Source organism: Aythya ferina, assembly GCF_964211825.1.
Source record: "Aythya ferina genome assembly, chromosome: 1".
Taxonomy (NCBI): Eukaryota; Metazoa; Chordata; class Aves; order Anseriformes; family Anatidae; genus Aythya; species Aythya ferina.
The window spans coordinates 64,240,308-64,262,677 of record NC_140296.1 but is presented as its reverse complement, the minus strand read 5'-3'; the positions used below and the strand labels follow the sequence as shown (position 1 = coordinate 64,262,677).

The 22,370-nt window shown below is 47.5% G+C and overlaps 1 protein-coding gene across 1 annotated transcript in view; it reads left to right on the top strand.

Annotated features, from left to right (window-relative positions):
• The first annotated feature begins 2,347 nt into the window (after positions 1 to 2,347).
• SH3RF3 (SH3 domain containing ring finger 3) overlaps positions 2,348 to 22,370 on the top strand; it is a 232,250-nt gene continuing 212,227 nt past the window's right edge. The window contains exon 1 of the mRNA XM_084539157.1: positions 2,348 to 2,772. Within this exon, the coding sequence (XP_084395283.1) occupies positions 2,377 to 2,772 (396 nt within the window). The 5' untranslated portion in view covers positions 2,348 to 2,376. The remainder of the gene's footprint in view (positions 2,773 to 22,370) is intronic.

The following is a 22,370-nucleotide window of genomic DNA, read 5'->3' as shown; positions in this document are numbered from 1 at the left end:
AAAGGGGGAATCTGAGATGCTGAAACGCTTCTCATTACAGATTTACCTGCACTTCCCTCTCCTTGGTGAAGCCTTTTATCCTTAAGGTTCTCCGTTACCTCTTTTCTTAAATTAACTGTACTACTCTGGAGAAAGCCCAAGACCTTGATACTGTATTTCACATGCCTCTGAGCATCCGTATTATTTAGAGTTTAAAACTGGTGAGTTTGGATTTTCTCCCCACAAGGACGTGGGTTAGATTACTGGGCGTTACTCAGTGATGACCTCACAGAATCACAGAATCACAGAATCACAGAATTTTCTAGGTTGGAAGAGACCTCAAGGTCATCGAGTCCAACCTCCAACCTAACGCTAACAGCCCTCCACTAAACCATATCCCTAAGCTCTACATCTAAGCGTCTTTTGAAGACTTCCAGGGATGGTGACTCCACCACTTCCCTGGGCAGCCTGTTCCAATGCCTCACAACCCTTTCTGTAAAGAAGTTCTTCCTAACATCTAACCTAAAACTCCCCTGGCTCAACTTAAGCCCATTCCCCCTCGTCCTGTCACCAGGCACGTGGGAGAACAGGCCAACCCCCACCTCTCTACAGCCTCCTTTAAGGTATCTGTAAAGAGCAATAAGGTCGCCCCTGAGCCTCCTCTTCTCCAGGCTGAACAAGCCCAGCTCCCTCAGCCGCTCCTCGTAGGACTTGTTCTCCAGGCCCCTCACCAGCTTCGTCGCCCTTCTCTGCACCCGCTCAAGCACCTCCATGTCCTTCTTGTAGCGAGGGGCCCAAAACTGAACACAGTACTCGAGGTGCGGCCTCACCAGAGCTGAGTACAGGGGGACGATCACCTCCCTAGCCCTGCTGGTCACGCTGTTCCTAATACAAGCCAGGATGCCGTTGGCCTTTTTGGCCACCTGAGCACACTGCTGGCTCATATTCAGCCGACTGTCCACCATCACTCCCAGGTCCTTCTCTGCCTGGCAGCTTTCCAACCATTCCTCTCCCAGCCTGTAGCTCTGCTTGGGGTTATTGCGCCCCAGGTGCAGGACCCGGCACTTGGCCTTGTTAAACTTCATGCAGTTGACCGTATCAAGAGCGTGCCTTCAGCTGTACTCTTGCTCCTTCTATTCTACAGCAAGAGAAGAGATCCAAGGCTTTTCTCCTACTGAAATTTAGTGATTTTTGCTGCAGGTTACCCTTACCACAACAGAGCCCTCATCTTGCTGTGTATGTCAGGAGTTATTTGCAGGGTCGTAAAGCCGACAGCAGGGTCGTGTGGAGTGATGGGGTGGACCACAAATGCAAATTCTCTTTGGTAAGACTCCCATTTGCTTCAACAGTAGCTCCTGGCCTGAGTAGGGCCGTTCAATCGCACGTTAGTTAAATGTTAATTAAATAGGGATCTTTCCAAAGAAATACTTTGAAGAAGCGGAGGTGAAGAGCGGGGCTTCTGCCGCAGCTTCTGAGCGAGAGATCTGCTCATACCCCGCACATCCAAGCGGCTGCACCTTATTTTACAACACTCCCGTGTTGTTACTACACGACGGGGGGCACAAACTCCAAAACCCAGGCTCCAGCAGGACGCTGGCACACACCGGGGCACGGGCACACCATCGCTTTCACCCCTTTGGGACGGGGACGGGGAGCGGGGCGGGCGCCCAGCGACACCCCATCGCCCTGGCAGCCCCCGCGGGGCTCGGTGCGGGGCCGGGGGGCACAACCCCAGCGGGATGCGCTGAAGCACCGGGGTTTGCGCCGGGCACCGGGGCTCCCCCGACCCCACCAGGGGGCGCCGCGCCGCCAGGGATGGCGGGGTCCGCCCGCAGCCCCGGCCCCGGCCCCCGAGCGGGGGTGGCCCGGCCCGGCCAGCCCTGCCCCGCCGCCCCCCGCCCCGGGGACCCCGTCGGGGCTCCGGGGCCGGCCTTCGGGGGGCCCCCCTACCTACCCCCAGCTTTCCCCGAGGGGACCGAGCCCCGGCGGGGAGAGGGGGTGGGGGGAGGCGGCCAGGCGGGCGCCCCCCTCCCGCTCCTCTCCGCCGGCATCACCGCGGCTCCGCAGGGCGCTGGGCGCCGCCACCGGGGCCGCCCCCCCCGGGGTCTCCGCCGCCGCCGGGGGCAGCCCCGCCGCCGTCTCGCCGCGCCCCCCATCCCCTCGCCCCCCCCCCCCTCCTCCCGGTGCCCCGATGGCTCTCGCAGCGCCTCCGCCGGGGCCCCCCCGGTGGCGGCGGCGGTGCTGGCGGCCCTAGGGGCGTCGGGGCCCGGCGCTGCCCCGCGGAGGGGAGGCGGAGGCGGCGGCGGGGCGGGGGCGGAGGCGGAGGCGAGGGGGCGGCGGAGCGGCGGCGGAGCGGGAGCCGGCGGCGGCGGCGGCGGCGGCGGCGGGGAGGCGGCGATGGACGAGTCGTCGCTGCTGGACCTGCTGGAGTGCTCCGTGTGCCTGGAGCGGCTGGACACCACGGCCAAGGTGCTGCCGTGCCAGCACACCTTCTGCCGCCGCTGCCTGGAGAGCATCGTCAGCTCCCGGCACGAGCTGCGCTGCCCCGAGTGCCGCATCCTGGTGGGCTGCGGCGTGGACGAGCTGCCCGCCAACATCCTCCTCGTCCGCCTCCTGGACGGCATCCGACAGCGGCCCCGCGCCGCCGGGGGCGCCAGCGGCAGCCCCAACGCCGCGGCCCCCGCGTACCCCCAGCCCGCCGCCGCCCCCAGCGCCGTCGCCGCCGCCGCCGCCTCGGCCGCCGCCAGCCTGCGGGAGCTGGCGGCCGCCAGCCGCAGCGCCCTGCTGGGAAAGGTGGGTGCCGAGGATGGGGAGGGGGCTGCGGGACCCCCGGGGGCCGCCCGGGCTCGGGCCGTCCCGTCGGGGATGGCCGCGGGGGCGGCCGCCGCGCAGCGCCGGCATCGGTCCCCCGGCGGCCGGGAGCCCCCCGAGGGATGGAGGGGACCGGGAGGGCTCCGAGGAGGCGCTGCGGGTGTTGCGGGGTCCCGCCGGGGCTGTCCGAGCCCGCTAGGTGCAGCGGGAGGCGGCCGTCGGAGGGCGGCTGTGCCCCGCCGGGGGGGCTCGGTGCGGTGCCGGTGCGCGGTGCGGGGAAGGGCAGCGCGTTGTGTCCTTCAGAGCTGCCCGCAGAAACCCAGCTGCTTTTAAAATCGATGCCCGGGGTCGCACTGACACGGCGGGGCCGGGATCAGTGCCTCCCTGTGAGCCGTGTTGTGTCGGCCCGTAGGGTGACATTGGCCGCCGGCCCCCTTTGGCAGGGAGACTCTGAGCACTGTCAACTTTATCTGCTCCCTGATGCCCTATATATACAGTAGATATGTTTGATTACCTTTGATATCTTCCATGGGATCTGCTTGAGCCGTACTTTAACGTACAGGCTTTTGATTTGGAAAGGTCAACGCGGAGATTCCTCCCGAAGTTATATCACTGCATTGGATGTTTCAATTAATTCATTTCCTTTTTTTATTTTTTATTTTTTCCTGAGAGGAATGACTAGACCTGTACTGGTGTTTTGAAGTTTTGCCTACAGGAAATGATGGCAAATGCCATACATTGTTCCGTAAAATTCAATTTTGGAGGCTGAAGTGAAATATGCTCGGTAATATTTCTGGAAGAGCAGATCCTTTATTAGGTTGCTGTGGATTGCAGTGATCTTCAGGTATTTCATAATGATTTGTCAAGTTTAGAGCAGAAGCAAGGTGGTGGGACACCATCCTCCGCTTTCTTTCCCCGTTTGTTTTCAGAGCCACGCGTTGCAACTCGACTTAGGCGTGCTGCTTTGTCACAGCAGACACCTCTTGTCATCCTGAATTTGGTCCGGTTTGATTTCCAGGTAGTCCTTTCGGTGGGAAGTAGGGTCCGTATGGAGGACTTACTGCACCTGCACGGTTCCTCTGGCAGAGGCAGGGCTTCTTGGCACCCTGACCAAGCTTTTGTGATCATCCCGCAAGACAGCCTCTGCTTTTTATGCCTTCAAGACCTCGTAACCGCAGGGGGTGCACCTCTAAGGAAATGCTTTGGGGGGGAGAACTTGAGAGTAATTTCATAGCGTTGTGCAATTTGTCAGAGAAGTTGAGTTGTTATTATTTTACCATGAACAGGGAAGGCTTTAAGAAGTCGCTTCCCTAACCGCTGTTGCAGATATCCTCCAGCAAATAAAACCCCATCAATGCTCTGTCGCTTTCTGACTTTGATTGAGTGGCACTTCACTTCTGTCGCGTGTTTTGCGTGTGGGTTGCCACCCGTCTGAATTTGATAGAAAGCAAAGCTGCACGTGACCTTAGAAGCACAGTTAGGCTTTTATGGTTAACAACGGCTGCCTTCGCTTGCTGGGGCCAATGGGTGATTGCGGGGCAGTGGGTCTGCTGGGGCAGGGTGGCCCTGAGGTGCCGTTTGCTTAGCCTTTTGACTGACCGCGCAATTTTAGCCGGGAAATCAATGCAACGTGCTTGATCCTTACAAGGTTCATTACAGTGAAAGAAAGTCTGAACTAATCTGCTTTTAAAAAAAGCAGCAGGGGAGAATAATCCTCCTTGGAGCTGCTGATACAGCTGATTGCTGAGCTGTGCTGGAGGCAGAGTACAGCACCTCTCTTTACCAAACAATAGATGGCCTGAACCTGCCCAGAATTTGGCTTTTGGGGGCTGGTACTGAAGGGCAGGATTGTATCCCTTTCAATCTTATATTGGTCTTTGACAGCTTAGATCTCGATCTCTCAGAGAGAGCTGAAGTGATTCTTTCTGTGGTTTTTTGTTTTTTTTTTTCTTCTTTTTTTATTAATTTCAAAAATTGCCATAGATCTGCTGCCTGGGGCTTAAATGCAAATCACAACTATTTTGCTAATTAATACCTTTCAGTGTAGGTTGCTCAGTGTATAAAAATGGGACATGCCATCATGGGCTTTTTGGCTAGGAAGGAAACTGCTAGTTGTGAGAGGCAGTGGCACGGAGCCAAGGTCACTTCTATCAGACTTCAGTCTTGCACAGATCCTCAGACCGATATGTTACAATCACACCAGGGATATGTTTCAGTGAGAATTTTAATTAACCTTAGAAGACAGAGCAGAGCCAGCTTGCGCGTTGCTATTATGTCTGTGTTTTGCCACTGCACATCTTACACTTCAGGGAAGTCTTCTTTGCATAGATGGCATTTTCTAAAATCAATGAATGTTGTTTAACACGTTCATTTGGCAAAACTCTGGGGGGTTTGTATTTCTTTCTCTGGACTTGGGTGGTTCTTTTTGGGTAGATTGACATGGACTCGGTCTCTCCAGAGTGCTGAAACATGGCATGAGAGGGACTGGGGATGAACTGCTACTGAGGCTCTTTGGATAGTTGACTGAGACCATACTTCAGCGATACTTCAGAAGTAGTGCAGGTGCTTTAAGATACGTGGCATGCATCTCCAGCGTGAGAGGCCTGGAAATGTTGTTTCTCTACAAAGATATTTGTGATTCTGCCGACACGCAGCAATGTGTGCCCTTGATAAGCCAGCTTGTCTCTTAATTTCAGCCTGCAAAAACAATTGCTTCTCCACTGTATAAAGCATTTTGGGGAGTTCACCTTAAAGATGCTGTGTAAATGCAGAGTATGATTATAGACTTAATAAAAGGGTCTGAAAGCTGAAAGAACGCACTAGAAGAACGAGAGTAAGGAAATCCAGAAGCTGAGTGACCACCCCAGGGGATAAAACGGGAGGCTAAGAGTGGTTTATAATGGTAGTCGCATTACACACAAGGTTATAATTTATTGGCTCCTCTGTTTCCATTACCACGGTAGAACCGCTGGGGGAATTCAAGTTCTGTCAAAGTAAATGGCTCCCTTAGACTGGTGAGGCATTATGGTAAATCTGGGTTCTTTACTGAGCAAGGGTTGGTTGTGTGTTTTTTGTTTTTTGTTTTTTTTTTTTTTTTCTTTTTTTTTAATTTTTATTTTATTTATTTTATTTTATTTTTTTAATTGTTGGAGTTTAGCACTTAGAATCTTCTCAGGAGTTCTCAAGATCCAATAGACAGCTAAATGCATGCAAATCTTTGGCAATTTCCTCCCAAACCAGTCTTCTTCCATTCCAGGTGCAAAGCTCATTGCCTGCTTACTCTAAATACAAACCGAGAGCAACACCTGTATAAAAACAAAGCAACCTATAAAAGATGTGTCTCGGTTTTCCCAGAAGAGCGAGCATGGCCACGTTGACAGATACACATGTGGTGCATTACCAGAAGGTGGGATAGGTAACAGCAGACTAAGATGTGCACAGAAGGAAAACGATGTGTCAGCGTGCTTCAGCCAAGTGACGGATGGGCTGCGCTCCCCTGCCTTTCACTGGGTGCTTCTCCCACGTATGAGATCCGCAGAGCTATTTCACGGGTCTGGGCAGAAGACTGACTGCAATTTGCTAACCCAGGAGGGAGGTCACTAACCTTTGGCTTCGCAAGCAGAGCGAGCAGCGGTGGTTTGTTACCTGCTCTTTTCAGTCGCTCCATTTGCAGAAATTGTCTAAAAGAGAGATTGAGTCATTACTTTTTATGAGAGCTCTGTCTCATCCTACACCATCTGTATGTTTTCAAGGTTATAGTGGATCAACTGTGGAGTAGAAGTTGTAGTTTTCCATTGCTACGTTTCCTCATTGTATACACCTTCTGTTATGTGTATATCCCACACTGTTAGGCAAGAGAAAGCAGATGAAGTCCTGCGTTTATGTGCATCTACATCCATTGCAAGCACCAGTGGGTTGAGTAGGACACATTGTCTTGGGCAGAAGAGAATCTTGGACTCAATCTGCAGGCCTGTTTCTTGTTAGCAGTGCACAGTATACATGGGCCAACAGACTTACCTTTATTTTGTTCTTTTTCTCAGATTTATTTTCTTCTGGTACTATGGTTCTACGGTTTTGCTGGCCAATGATTGAGCTTTCTCATCAAGTCATCCAAATAGGACTCTATCAAGGACTCTGATCTTGTTTGGTTTTTTTTTGTGTGTGTGTGTGTGTGTTCATGTTGTCTTGCAGGTGGTTAAAAATGTGTTTCAGTGCAGGAGATTAGTAAGACCTCTAAAGGGTATTGTAATGAATATAACTGCGAGTTTTACAATCCCAGAAATTAAGGCAGTCATCACAGAAGTGAGTGAGCAGGGGAGAAGGGACTGCTGAGGAGCTAAATCAGATGCATTCATCATGATTCACTGAGCTCTTACGTTTTTCAGAAATACTGCCATTTGCAAGCATCACCTTTATGCCCACTGTATTTTTACACAAATGGAAACATTCAACCAGATGCTGGACATTGTTGTTAACTTCTTGCAAGCTAGAAAAATGCATGGTGGACCTGATGTGACCAAAAGGGTGACAGTGTCAACAGAGGGCTTTTCCTTCTGCTCTCGGGTGGCCAGCAGCGACTCAGTCACATCTGGAAGAGCCACGAAGTTGTGGGGGGGACTTTGTGCCACTAGCCTGAGACCCTCCCTATTAATCCATGTCGGTGTGGCATGCCTTTGGATGCCTCCCCTTGCCATCAAACGTGGATGCTAAGTTTAATCCCTGCACGTCACCCCTCTGAATGATTCATGGATGGTGGTAACGCATGGCGTGTGACAGCGCTCCGAGTTCAGCAGCTGGTTGCTCCGAGAGAAAATGTACAGACTGGCAAGTCTGAGATCCTGTGCACATTTTAATTCTGGCAGTTTTTGCCCAGCTCCCCTAACCTCCTGCTGTTTGCTCTCTGGGGAGCCGTGTTTTTCAGGCTGAGGCCTGAGCAGGAGGAGGGAGCATGGTTCTGGGCCTGGCCATCAAGCAAGGCCGTGTGAGCTGCTGAGCTCCAGAGGTCCCAGCTGAAAACCTGCAGCAGCAGCGCTCACCTACCCATGTGTGCTTTCTGATCCTCGTATGCAAGCTGCTGTACAAAGGCAGAGTTATTCCCGAAGGGGCTGGGATTGTGAGAAATTAAAAAGCACTGACTGCGTACACCGAAGCTCTTAGGACTCTTCTCTGCCACTAAATGGAGGTTGGCAGAGATGCTGAGCTCGGTGCACATGCTGTTAGAGTGTGGGGTGCTCCTTGCTTCTCATCTGATGGGTTCGGGATCAGGAGGGCTCCTCTTGCTGGCCAGGTGCCCAGCAGGTCCACGTGCTTGAAGCTGCTGGCTGTTAATGTAGTCGTGCCTGCACTCACGGGTCAGGGTGAGGCTATGTGTGTGCGATGCAGACCTTGCTAGGCGAAGCTGTGTCCCTGTGGGCAATAAAATCCTACAGCAAAACACTATTTGTGCCGGGGAGGTCTCTTCTTATAGTCTGGAGTTATTTTAGTTTGCTGTCTCAAAACTTTAGGTTAATAATCTGATTACTGTTTTAACAGTATGTCTGGGTACTTCATGGGTTTTACACTGCTGTATTTAGAATTTCCTCTCTACTTTCACTATTCTGTCCAACATTTCATGTGCTTTTAAATCTCTGTCTCTGTCACTGCTTAAGTTTCAGATAAACCCGTAATTCCCTCTTGCACTCCAGCAACCCACCAGTAATATCTGTGGCGATGGGAAGCCACTTCCTTTTGATCTCATAAATCACTCTTCCATAGGAGCCTCTCCTTAAGCTATGAAAGGCCGGTTATAACTAATATTTCACTCTGATTAATATCTCTAAGCTTTGCAATTGCTGACCTCTTTGAATTCATTCCGTTTTCAGGGGCTTGGTGACTTCTGTGGACCAAAGCTCTTTGGGATGCTCCCGGTTTCAGCTTTCCAGTGGTCACTCATCACACACTGAGCTGAATTTTAGCTAGCGTTTGCTATGTGGTCCTGTTAAAATCTGATATTTTACAACAGGTTTTCCCAGTCTGGGGCAAGCTGTCATGGGAAGAACCCGAGATTAGTCCTAATAGGACATGAGAGCCTGGATGAAGATAAACTAGGGGATTTGAAAAAGCTGCATGACCTTGGACTTGCCCCAGCTCCCACAGCAGCTGCGCTTCTGCAGCTGGGGGAGAGAGGAATGGGAAGAGCTGTGCCGACTGCGAGCCCCTGGTTCGTCCTCAGCCTCACACAGCAGCAGCCTGTTGCTTGGAGCAGTCCTGGCCTTCAGCTGCAAGCTTCCTGGCTGGACCTCTTTGCGAAAGGGAAAGTAAAACTCAAAAAAATAAAGGGGAGTGGAAAGCAGTTAGAAAAATGTCTTACTAGTGCGTTGCAGTGCTGCGCCTGGGAACTGGTCCTTCCCATTTACCAGCCCTATATCCTCTTTCTTCTGCTGGTTCAGATTTGGGTCTGATAGCCCCAGCCTTTCGCTGACAGCTCGGGGCAGCGAGGAGGGTGCTGCTGTGCTCCCTGTACTTGTTTGTCTCTGCTCCCGTGCTCCTTCAGCAGCAATGTTAAACTCGTTCTCTCCTCTTTGTGGGAAGTATTGCTTCTGCTGATAGAGAATTGATGACAAAGCTTCGAAATTGTTTGAATAGCTTTAAGAAAAACACAACCACAGTGCATGCCCAGTGCTTTAATTTAATTGTCTTTGCATGTAATTTGATCATTTTTATTCTGTTATAAAACTAGCAAACATTAATTTAAAGCTACATGTACACGGGATGCCTCTCAGTCCAGGGGAAAGACAGAAGGAGGGGATATTACTTTTGGTCTTAAAAAGACGTTCTGTTTTTAAAAGTCAAGGGAAAAATGCGAAACATCTGGAATGAAGAACACTTTCTGCCCAGTCTTTTGAGTATAACTGGGACCAGCTCTGCAGCACTTACCATGCACATATGGACTGTGGTGATGCACAGCCATGGGCAGCTGCCCACAACAGCCACTGCCTCTTTCCCTGTGCCCAACCCTGGCTGTGCTTTCTCCTTGTACATTGCACCCTGTGTATAGATGACACAAGTGTTTGCACAGCCAGGCACTGAAAAGTCACTCGAGGGGGACATATCTGCCAAAAGTGGGGCTGTGCCCGTGCTCTGTCCCTCTGCCAGGGGTCACTGGTTCAGTGTGAGGGATGCTCGGTGTCAGGCACCAGGTTCACCTCACCACATCTGTAGGCCAGCTGCGGATGGGTTAAGTAGCTAACACTGTAGTCAGTTGGCCTCATCACTGGTTTCTGGCACTTTGAAAGGATGGGTTGGCCCCTTCTGAAGGCAGGCCTCTTGTTCTGTCTGAGCAGTTTGGGTTTTTGGTGTGATTGCTCTTCTCTCAGTTGGTCTTTAGGAGTTTCTGAAGAGCGCATGCCCCCGTGAAAGCCGTGAAGTTGTTTTTGCAGCGGGTCTCCTGTCTTGGAAACTGGAAGGCGTAGCAGTCTCCCTCACTGGATTCTGGGTAGGGGGAGGCTGTAGGATGCACTGATCAAAAAGAGAGGTGGACAGGACTGTTTGCTTTCACCATGGCAGTAGCCTAACACCGCGTGACACAGAGGTGCGCAGGGACATTCAGCTGCACACTGAGACAACGGGACAAAGGTGCAAAGCTTGGTCCTGTGGTCTGGAGTGCCTTAAGGATTTGTGTCAGCGAAGCCTTTGTCCCTCGTGTTGGCTGTCATTTGGAATATGATTTATCAGACAAGTGACTCTAATGCTGTATATGGTGACTGAGTGCCTTTCTGTGTACAAAAGTGGTAATTATGGCAAGAGGTTGCTTCTGCCTCGATGCTTGTAGTGCCTCTCCGCTGCTACAGCAACAGGCAGCAGGAGAGTCTGATTATTCAGTCAAGTTATCATTAATTTTTTTTCCCCAAGATTTTTTTTTTTTTTAAATCAGATCCAAGCCAATATGAATTTGCCATTGCTAATTTTAGAATGGTCTGCTTGCACAAGATAACAAATCCCAGCTTCGGTATAAAGAAAAAATATTTTAACAGGAGGCTGGCTAGATTGTTATCAAAATGCTAATGATCATTTCTCCTACAGTCTCAGTTATTTTCAGAGGGAGGACTAGAATAGACACATCATCTGAATAAGATTGATTTTAATATGTATTACTATCTCATTAAGCTGTTAAAGTCTTTCCCCTTCTGGACAGAGGTTCATTAATTGCTGCAGCTGATGTATCATTAACGTGGGCTTAGGTGCAAGATGGGCAGGGGGGAAGAGAGATCTGAAGTTCTGAGTGTGCAGCTGTGGATGTACTATGGGTAAAGATACCACAAAGAAAGGGACACTGCTGTGTCTGGCGTGCTGCCTCCTGATTGCCTTCTGTCTGACAGCCAAAAAGTCACCCAAATCCAGGCACTATTGTATTTACTTTACTGAATGATGCTTTTGGTAAATGTTGTTGAACATGTTTACTTGTGGATTAATTTCAGACTAATTCAAATCAAAAGCTCCTCAGTGGGTTACTGTAAAAAGATGCTGTTTTATGAATTTACTTTTTAATTTCTAATTTCATTTTGAAATAGCTTTTAGCAGGCTGCCTGCTTTATGGGCTCCCTTCATACATGCCTTGTAGTGCTTTCCTTGCAACTTGCTTCAAGTTCACTGTATTGTCATCCGTATAAGCAAATCAATACGTTTTCATTTCTGATGATAGTAGTAATTTATGAATTTTTAATTATTTTAACCCAGTAAAGTGGAGGGAAGCAGAAGGTTGACTTCAGTTGACATTTATTTATCTGTAAATAAGACACACACATGCACACTAATGTAAATATGCATGTGTGTATGTAGTATATATATGTATCTTCTGGTATTTGTAGCTGTTGGACTGAAAAGCCTCTTGCATTCTTTTTGCATCCAGCTACAGCTGAGTAAGTCGTGCAGTGTTGTCCCCACGTGATGGGCATGGGAGTGTGTTGTGTCATGGCATGGTGGCTGCTGGCTGCTCCTGCTACATCTCTGGCCATGTGCCCACTGTGCCCCGTGAAGGATCGTGCCTGCTGGAGGGATGCTGGGTGTTCGCGTAGGCAGCCTCCTCCCGCACACCATAAATACAGATCTGTGCTTGTCGTGAGACTGGGAGCCTGTCCCTAGTGGGATGCTGAGCTGCCCAAATCTTCCATCTGCCCTGTGCATGTGCATGGATGGTTCCTGCTGCAGTTGCACCTCATTTTCAGGGATGGGGTCCCACTTGTATGGGAAAAAATGAGAATCACAGGCTGAAGTAGCACTGATGAGAATCACCCCCAGTAGCACTGGGGGTGGGCACTGGTCTATCTGCTGTCCCTTGCAGAGACTTTTGTGTTTAGTGGAGACTATCCCACTGTTCATTCAGCAGCTTTCCTGTGAAGAGTCCCCTTCTTCTGCATGCTTTCCTTCTGACACAAATAATAGCAAGGCCCTTGGAGAATACAGTCATACATATGCGTCATAAAACACAGTAAAATAATAGGTGACAACCATGAGAAGGATTTTTTTCTTGCTTATTGTCTTCTGCCGGGTAGGTAATTGTGCTGTTAGATCACAGTGGAATTTCAATGTTTACATTTCACAGTCATGCATTGACGTACAGTCGGAGCCAATCATACCTTTTTAGTAATGAAAAATCAGTACATTATTTTCTAAAATGAAAGTTTGATACTTTTGAGCTACGCTGCAGAGGAGAAACTATTTTTTTCAAGCTTGAATTTTATTTGTTCTGAAAAACACAGGACTTCCTTTTATATGCAGTCAGTCTCACTTTTATCTGAGTATATATTTCAGTGGCGAGGCTGTCACTGTAGTCATTGCTATTAACATAATTTAGCACACCTGACTGAAGGGGCTAAGCTGGCTTCAGCATCTGTAATAATCGTACAGTCAGGGAGAGGTCATTTTGTGCTTATTAACAAACAACAGCTCAGCAGACAGAGCTGAACGGACATCTCCCACTCATCACAAGCCTTGAAAACCAGGAAATCAGTAGTTAAAGGGGAAGGTTTGTGTCTTCCTCCCTTTGTCTCCCCAGCAGCACACTGAGATGCAGAGGTACAGAGAGCCACAAGTCCTTTTCTTTCCAGTTTCTCTGCTCCTAATATATATATATATATATATATATTTGGTATGGATTTTGTACTGCCTGAGTCTCTGTTGCTAAGCATTGTTTTGGCCTATACCGTGTTTTTAAAAAACTACAAAATATTGCATCAAATCTGCTGCCTTCTGCTGCATGTAGGGCTGAGAAGAGGCCTGTGGCTGAACGAGAGCAGGAAATGGGCTGGGTGCACCGGATCACAGTGCTCCTCTGGGGAGCTTGGGCCTTATGATGCTCTTTGATGGCTATCCTCTCCAAAATGTTGGGTCCTCCTTTAAGAAGTTACTAAAAACAGGAGCCCCAGAAACAACCTGCAGAGTCAGTGGTGCAGACAGGAGGTCTCATAAGTGATCTGTGTCATCGTCCCCTTCCTGCAGCACTCTGTCACTGGTTGAAGACATCCACAGGGCCCTCTGTCCTCCTTTTCCTCTCAGCATGCATCATCTAAAATGGTGGCACAGGAGGTTGTGGCATTTTTAATCTCCATATCAGTGTCATAGAACATAGACTGGGTCATCTATGTTGGAAAAGACCATCAAGATCACCAAGTCCAACCACCAACCTGATGGTAGGTCAGGTTGTCCCATCACTAAACCAGGCCTCTTACTGCCACATCCACACATCTGAATCCTTCAAGCACATTTCTAGCCCGTAGTGCAGGGCCCAGCTTTCAGGCAGGCATCGTCACACTTCCCCGTGCAGTGGGTACGTGGTGGGACGGAGAAGACACGCTTCTTGCACGTGGGTGGTGAAACGCTGCCAGTGCTGTTGGCGGTCGAGGACTGCTGGGGTGGGCTATGCCGGGCAGTGGCTGGTGACGATGTGCCTTTATGGCACTTAGTCACACCGAGAGACAGCACGAAGCCGGGCAAGAGACGAGGGAGGAGTGTTCTGGATGCTCGGCTTCCCGTGGGAGTACGTCTCGTGTGATTGCTTCATCTTGAAGGCATGAGGGGAGCTGCTTGGGGAGGAGCTGCCCTGGCAGCGCTGCAGGTTGGAGCTGGTGAATGTAGTTAGTAAGATCTGGGGAGTGCCTTGGACGCTGGTTTGGGGTGGTGTTGACCCTCTGTGAGCTGGGGAAGTCCTGTGTGCTTGTGCTGGGGCCTATCTGTTGTTGAATTAAAACTCTTCTTGCTGTGAGCACTCTTCACATGGGCCACCACCCGCAGGACGCCAGAAGGTGACAAGGAAGGGACAGGGCAGGAGGGGGGAAGGTTCCCAAGGGGAAATGCTTTCCAACTGCTCTTTTGTGTTTCATCAAACAGGGATTAAAAATTCCAGGAGTCACTCCAGTTATTCCAGCCTTCTTAATGTGCTTTTTGTTAGTTTAGTTAGATTTTTACAAAGCAGAAATTTAAATTCTCTCAGTAGTGGCACTTGTGTAGTGCTGGGACACTGCCCTGTCAGAGGGGCCCTTTCCTCTGCAGTTTGGTCACTTGAGCATAAGTTCCTCTGGTTATGAAAACTGTGATCAAAGTGAGGGTTTTTTTTTAGTCTTGAATGTCTTTGATGTAGGAAAGCTTATTTCATTTAGTCCCAGCTATCAGAGGAAAACTTTTTGTTACTTCAAGGCTGGGGTGAGAAGAGTCAAAGCTCACCTGCAAAATCAGAGATTGCGGAGGACCAGATGGAGTTCAGGTTCCTCAGCTGCTCAGATGGTTTTGGTGAACACTTGCTTCCTTTGCATGTCAACTCATGACTGAAAAGCAAACGGTTTTGAGCAGCGATGCCAGCTCACTGAATCAGCCACTCCTTCCTAATGCTGGTAGAATATACAGAAGGCAAATGCACAGCAAAGGCTGTGGCCAGCCTGAAATCGCCTCGTTAGTCTGGGAACCCAGAGTGACTGGTGGTGAGTAGGTAAAGACCAGTGAATCTCAGTCAAGATGGCGAAGATTTATTTTTTCTGTTTTTTTTTTTTTTTTCTTCCTTTTTTTTCTAAAGAGCATCCTTGGCTGATGAAGAGCCTTAGAAGATGCTTCTATTAACAATATTTCACTTTTTAAAGTTGTATGGTTGCAGACCCAAGAGAGCAATCATATGGGGAGATGTTGACCTTTGTAATGTTCCGTGTCCTAGCCGTTCAGTAGCTTTGTCCGACTGAACTTCAGATAAACACCGTTTTGTTTTTCAGTACTTTTTTTTTTTTTCTTTTTTCTTTTTCCCAGTGATTAATGAAGAAAAGTGAGTAATCTGCTTCTTGGCAGTGCTGCCAGGCACATAGTAAGAGAGCAAACGCCTCTCTCTGTAGCAGAAAGGATGAATTGATTTCATTTTTTTAACTTCATTTTATTTCCACCTCTTTTTCCCCTTCAGTCCCTGCAGCCCAAGGGACTGCAGATTTTGAAGATCAGCGTGAAGGAGCTGCGATGCCAAAGCTGTTCACAGGGGCATAGGAGAGCCTCGGGGGCCAGGTACTCCCGTGGACTGTGACTGGGTTGCTGTGGGAGGTGTGAGAAATCACTGCTGCAGCTAGCAGCGATATCGTGGCACCTCCACAGACCCACTTTGCTGGAGGAGAAGAGTCTCCTTCCTAGTGAGACAGACTGGAGGAACAGCATTTGGATAGCTTTGCTTCATTGCCCGGGTACAAATATTATTCAGGATAATGGTTTGCGCTGATGGAGTTGCTCTGTTGCTTTGCTGCGGCTCTGCCAGGTGTACCTGGTTTTGGCTCTGCATGCAATGAGCATTTTTGCCTTTTCCCTCCTGTTTGTTGCCAACCTGCTCTCTCCATGCCCTTGTGAGCCCCCAGTGGCCATTTGGCATTGTCCCCCTGCCTGTCCCCAACCCTCTGGGTGCCAGGAGCCCCCTGGTACAGGGCTGTACCACAGGGCTGCTCCTCAGCCATCCCAGCCCCTTCCTGCCTGTTTTACACCTGAGCAGTGACAGGGCAGAGATGGACCAGAGAAATGGGCACAGGAAACAGAACCTGGCAGGCACAGCGACAGACAGGGAACAGGCAAAAGTAAATCTTGCAAAACACACAAATGTGTGTTTTGGGAGGCTACAGTAGCTGATGAGGAGCTCTGCTGTTGATTCCTCAGCTGTCTTGATGCAGTGAGGATGCTGTAAGGAAAATTACATTTTTGTGTTGGAGGGTTTCCTTGGTTATACTGCTTCCAGATTGAATATGGAATTGCATAAATATGGAGTCGTTCTCGTGTCTTATTTCATCACAGCCTTGCTGGAGGAACTCCTTTGATTTGCAGAAAGGTTTAGAGTGGAAAAATTGTTCAACAGCCAAAGCCAGCATAGTTTCATACTTAATGGATTGTTTAAATTTCCCAATAGGGATATTCAGTTTCTGAACAGTGATAGTAAAATGTTGACCTTATGTTACAGCTTCAGTTCTTTAATAAGTAGAGGTATCTTTATTTAATGTCTCTTAATACCACAGAAAGCTTTATAGAAAATAGTGAATATTAGTGCTGCCCCTTTAGATGAGAAACACGGAGCAGCCTCCTAGCAGTGGGGTAGAGCTGGACAGAGACCAGGCTCGAGGGCTCTTCTGTGGCCCTTGATATCCTCAATCTCTTATCATCATACGTGTGTTTGGAAAGAGCGTAACACATTTCATAACAGGTTTTGCTCTGGTTGAAAGTGCTGTGACAAGCTTCACCTACTTCACTGTGTGTGCACTACAGCTTCATTTGGCCTATATCCAAGTTTAGTTACTTCACTTATTTCAGTTGTTTCCCTCTTCTATTTCCTACTACTAAATTGCTGTAAAATTAACTGGAAAACTACTATTGTGTACCCTGTTTCTTTCTTTTGTCTTCGTATTCTGGGTCTTTTTTGTTCGCATGTGTTTATTTTTCCTGAGCTTATTTTCTCTTTTATTGCATCTCTGAAGCTTTTGTTCTCAATTTTCATGTCACTTGATATATCAGAGAAGCCAAATAAAATATTTCGCATTGCTGTTTCAAGTTAAAAACCGGTTTTTATGCTGAACAATAATTGTATTACAAGGAAGCCTGATGTGCCCTCAGTGCCATTACAATATGTTGAATAAAAGGTAATTTAATGGAAACAGTGGAGTATTTGAAAGTTCACTGCATGAAAATTGGATTTTTGCCTTTTATTATTTACATTGCACCTTATTCATATTTAAGGCCACAGGGATTATCATCCTCCTTAATGGCTTTATTTAATAAAGACTTTAGGATCTAGCATAGGCTTCAATCTGTTATCAGGATTTCAATTAACAAGCTTTGCCTTCGGTAGCCTTATAAATCCTATAAATATATCTAAATAATTAATTTGCTTTCCCTGGATGGTAGTGGCTACTCTTAAATACAGCAACTGCATACATAGCTGCCTAATGGTAACAACTGTGCTCATAACTTGCTTTTATTACTGTTTTGCCAGAAGATGGCTTTTGGCTATTAAGGTGACTGGCTGGATCAGGACGAGTGTCCCAAGGTAAAAGACCTTGTGGGGAAGCCTGAGTTATGGCTGAGGACTACTGGAGCTGGGGTGCAGGTGCACCTTGAGGTCTGGGAGGAGAGGATGGGGGCAGGTGGATGCTACACATCAACGTATGGTGATTCAAAGCGAGCCTGATTCACAGTCAGACCTGAAAGGGGATGCCTCAAAAATACAGGGGCAGGGCCTGCTGCTTTCTGTATTTTCACTTGCAAATTTTCCTCTCTCATGCACACCAACATACCGATACTCTGAAATATCAGCTGTGTGCTGAGCTGTGGGGCCACAGCAAATAATGAACTGACACTGATTCAGTGAGAATCGTGCAGTGTGTGCCCTGAGCCAGCCCAGGCACTCAGGAAAAATGCTACCCATGCCCGAAAACAGAACAAAAATGAGTACCAGAGAGCCTGGATGAAGGCTGGGTTAAGGCCCAGGTGACACAGGTAACCCCAGACACCCACTTGCAGCAGGCTGCGTCCTCTCCCCAGGATGTCTTTCCCCATGCCATGGGGCACACGACTCTGCAAAATAAAATAGTGGTTGCCCTAAAAGACGCAGAGCAGAATAGAAGTTGGCAGCTGTGTAAAAGCGCTGTTGATCTGAGAGCTCTTCCAAGTGACTCCTGCTGGCTCGCGTCCCGAGGAAGGAACATTTTAGACCTTCGCAGAGATCTCAGCACCAGTCAGATTGAAAACTGTTGCGGTCTTCAAAGCTTTAAAAATATTTTTCACCTATCAGTGCGTGATTAACTAAGTGTATGAACTCGAAGGAAAACATAATATTTATTAAACATTGTTCACTTAGTCATTTTGGCATTTACTAGGCAAAGATTATGCATTTTTCCCAGGAGTTATGTTAATAATTTCAGCATGATAACTCTAATTTTAAAAAGGTCTTTTTTTTTGTTTTGTTTTGTTTTTGTTTTTGTTTAGGGAGGGTTATTTGTGCCCATGTACAAGTAAAGCTTTAATTAAAACTTCTGTTCTCCAGTATTACAGAAGCTTAAAATGCACTTTCTCCCCCGTGAGACAAAAAGACGAGTTATATTTACAGAGCTAGAAGGGTTAATGTGTTAAAATGAACACATTCAAGGCTGTGTTACTGACAGCTCCATTGTCTTGGCAAAGGAAAAAGATGAAGCACAGCTTCAATTTACTTTTCTTGCTAAACAGTGCTTTGTTTTATAATGTTATAAGAAATCATTCCATATCTGGAGAAGATGGAGAACATGGAAATCATGATACTGCGTCCATTGAGTACACATTTTGGTGCTCCTCGAGGAGTTTTGAATGCTGTTCATTGCCTTTTGGGAGTCTTCCAATAGAGGATGCTGCTCTTCGGTTTTACTGTTTCTTCCTTAGCCCTCATGGAAGGCTTGAAAGAGAAAATCTCTCTTTTTTTCCGAGGAAGATCTCTGGGCTTGAAAAATGGAATCCTTGTTTTCAGTGCCTACTGCAGCAGATAAAAATATGGGGGAATTCCCCATACATTTGTCCAATGTGGGAAATGGATGTGCTTAGATACATCTGCCATGGGAAAATAGGACGTGTTTAGTGAGCTTACAAAATATGAACCATTTGGTACCTTTTGTTTATCCATGGTTGCAGAGTTTATTACCAGTGCCAGAGAACCGATGAGTAAAATGAAAAAAAAGGCCCAGATAAGAATTCACATCAAAACTATTTCCCACACTCCTGCAGTTTTCCCTAAAATCTTTTTTTTTTCTTTTTTTTTTTCTTCTTTTTTTCTGCAAATAGGAGTGGGAAAAGAAAAACCCTAAAAGAAAAAAAAAAGTTTATTTCCTCTAACAGATGTCAATGTTTACAGTAAAAGTATAACTTTGGTGTAAATCAGTACTTGCCTGGAGTAAGCTCCACCCATGGAGTACACTGTCCTTTGTAAAAGCCAGAAGATGGGGCACCAAGGTAGTGTCTCTCACTGAAACCTATGTTTAAGGATACTATAATTATTTCTTGGGAGATGTTCACTTGTGCCTGCACCGCCCTCTCCTGTTGAAATCCTCCTGCAAAAGTCAGGAGGGGAATAAAATGTTCTGTGCTTTCTCAGGTTTCCCATGGTGGTGCTCCTGATGAGATTGCCACCTATCCCTCTAAAAGGGCTAGGATTTGCCACCCAGAAGTACTGTGCTGAACCAGTAGCCTTTAAATACCATGCCCATCAGCATTGCTGGTCCAAAGGAGCCACATCATCATCTGTGAGCCACCAGACAGCAAAGTGGCTCCCACAACAGGAGGGAGAGCAAACAAGGAAGAATATAAATGTTCTGGTGCAAGGCCTGTATTTTTCTTTGAAGGTTGGTAGCAAGTGGTCAGTCTATAAAGAAAGAAGCATTGCTGTCGCTTGAACTCATTTTTAAGTTTCTGCGGATGGGAATTTTGAAATGTTCGTGACAAGCTCATTGCTGGAGGAATGCTGCCTCAGAGTGAAGCTTTCCTTTTGTTTTTGTATTTATTTCAGTTTCAAACAATTTATTTCAATATAAAGCATTGTTATTTTACCCTTACAAAATAACCAATGTCACTGATAGGGAATTGTTTGTCTGTTAAGATAAACAAATTCCTTTGTAGCTCATGTGAACGGCCTATTGCTTCTTTACAAGGCATGCAAATCTCTCTCTTGTCTGTTTGTGATCAATCTGGTTTTCTCATCTTTGCCCATGGAAAGGCCCTGGCTTGTGTCCGTGCTCTGAATCATATTTTGATTGTCTCATTTCCTACTGAAGTGATTAAAGCTGAGCTGGGCATACACAGATTGTAACTTTTATACATAACTTTGCTAAGCTGCAATGTATATAATTAAAATTTCTAAAATTATCTTCTACTGTCTGTTTATTTAAAGTACTCAAGCCTGCTAGATGGGTTGTGAGCAAATGATACCATAAACCACATTCAATACATCTTATAGGGTTCATTTTTTTGAAGGATCAGGAAGAGGAGGAGATGTGCCCTGGGTTTTCAGCTCAGACAGGTTGTACCTGGGGGACCAGGATTCCTGGATGCATTGAGGAACATGCACTCTTTGTGGTATGCGAACAGCCAAAGGGGTCCTTAATGTGTGCCTGGGAATAAGTACTGAAAATGTGCCGGAAAAGCAGCTGACCTCCTGCCAGGGGTGTGTAGGAGGACCTGGGTGTGAATAGGACGAGTGTGGCCCTGTGTGTTGCTCGTACATTAAATAATCACAGGAAGGCTGAGGCTGGACAGGACCTCTGGAGGTCACCTGGTCTAATCCCCGTGCTCAAGCAGGTCCACCAGGACCGTGTCCAGAGGTACTGGACAACAAAGCCATCAGGCTGTGCCTGGTCATGGCAATGAAGCCATGGAATTCAGTTCTTGGCCATGGAATAGCTTTAGCAGTCCTTAAAACTACAGACCCGTTGCTCTTGCATTGTTAGGAATTGCATCCCTCTGCTAAACTTTAAAGGATGTTATCAGGTAGCTTCTTGGTTGGGGGTGCTTTTTGATGTTTGCATCTGTGCTTTCTGTGACTGAAAGCAGAGCTGGAAAGTGCAGCCATCACTCGCGTCATTTAGCTGCGAGACTCTTTCTTCAGACTCGGGAAATTGTCACCTGTCCTGAAAATTTATAGCTCGTCTTTGCTTTGGGGCTACTGCGAGTTAATCTGAAGTATTTATAGCTATTATAGTTGTTTGACAAACAGGTTCAGCCAAATAAGAGACCTCAGTAGAGCTGATGAATAGCAGGGAGCCCTTTATTTAACTTGGCAAGGCTCATCACAAACCACTGAAGAAAGCAGTCACTGTCAGTAGTATTGAATGGTGGAATATGATAAACAGAGAGGTCACAAAGCCTAGTTTTCCTCAGAAACAGAAACACAAAGGGCTTGCCAAACAGCTTTAGACTCAAATATAGGTGTTTTATGTATTCAGAGCATATGGGGTTCATAACTATTGTTCCCATAGGTATTCATGAGCTTTCTCAAAACGTAGGAAGGAAACAGCTCTTGAAGGAACACAGAAGTGACACACAGCCCATGCATTTTGCTGAAGTGTTTCCCTAAATTAAATCCACTGCTTGCAAAGTGAAGTTGATAATAGGATGTTGGAAACAGAGTATTTCAGGAGCGGTTTGGAAAGCAGCTACCACCAGCCCATTGCAAGCACAGGTACTCTGACAAGAATTCCCCGTTCCCAAGTGTGGTGCTCACCTAGGCCCACAACTCAGCAGAGGCCTTAAATGCCTGCTCGTGTTAAACTCTGTTAAAGCATTTTTGCCTGTGGCTAACTATCGCAGCATGTTCTCAATTAAGCTTGTGTCTGATGTGTCCTCTGCAGAAAGAAACGGCTGACTTGAGGTTAATTTTCTCTGTGCAGCTACTGGACTCTGTTCTGGCTGTACCTGTCTGCATCCATTTAGAAGAAGGCAACAAGTGCTGCCGCAGCCTGTGTCCTCGTGTCAGGAGCTCTTTAAGAACATGGCTGACGTCCTTCGCTAATTCATAGGAGAGCAGCTGAAGGGGTTGGAAAGAAGCAGGATGATAAAATGCAATTTCAGGGTTACTGCTCTTTGTCAGCTGTTGCAGGGAGGATGAGCATCACAAGTGTCACAGGTGTCTTTAATTTTATATGGCCTACTTAGTGAAGTTTTCGTAAGGAAGGGATATATAATGTGAAAGTTCTGGTTGGAAGGAATAAAGGTTATTCTTAAATATTGACGCAGGTTCTTCAATTGGCAAAATGATTGGATTGCTGTGTTTATGGAGAAAAAAAAAAATCAAAGCTACCTCTCACTGATGTGCCTTCTTTCTTTTTGTAACCCATCCCACAATAACATTTGCTGTAGATGTGTCTTAAAGTCGTAAGTGCTGCAAGTGTGAAAAAATCCTGGCTTCTGATGAGCAGCTGGGGAGCCGAGGCCGTGAGTTAGAGGAAAACATAAGTGTTGCAGAATTCAAAAGCAAGTATTCTCTTCAGTTCTAGGTTTGATGAGTCCTGTGAGCCCTGCAGGACTGGTTAGTCCCATAAAGCATATGGTTAGCAAATTGTGTGAATTCCAGTCTGAAACAAATG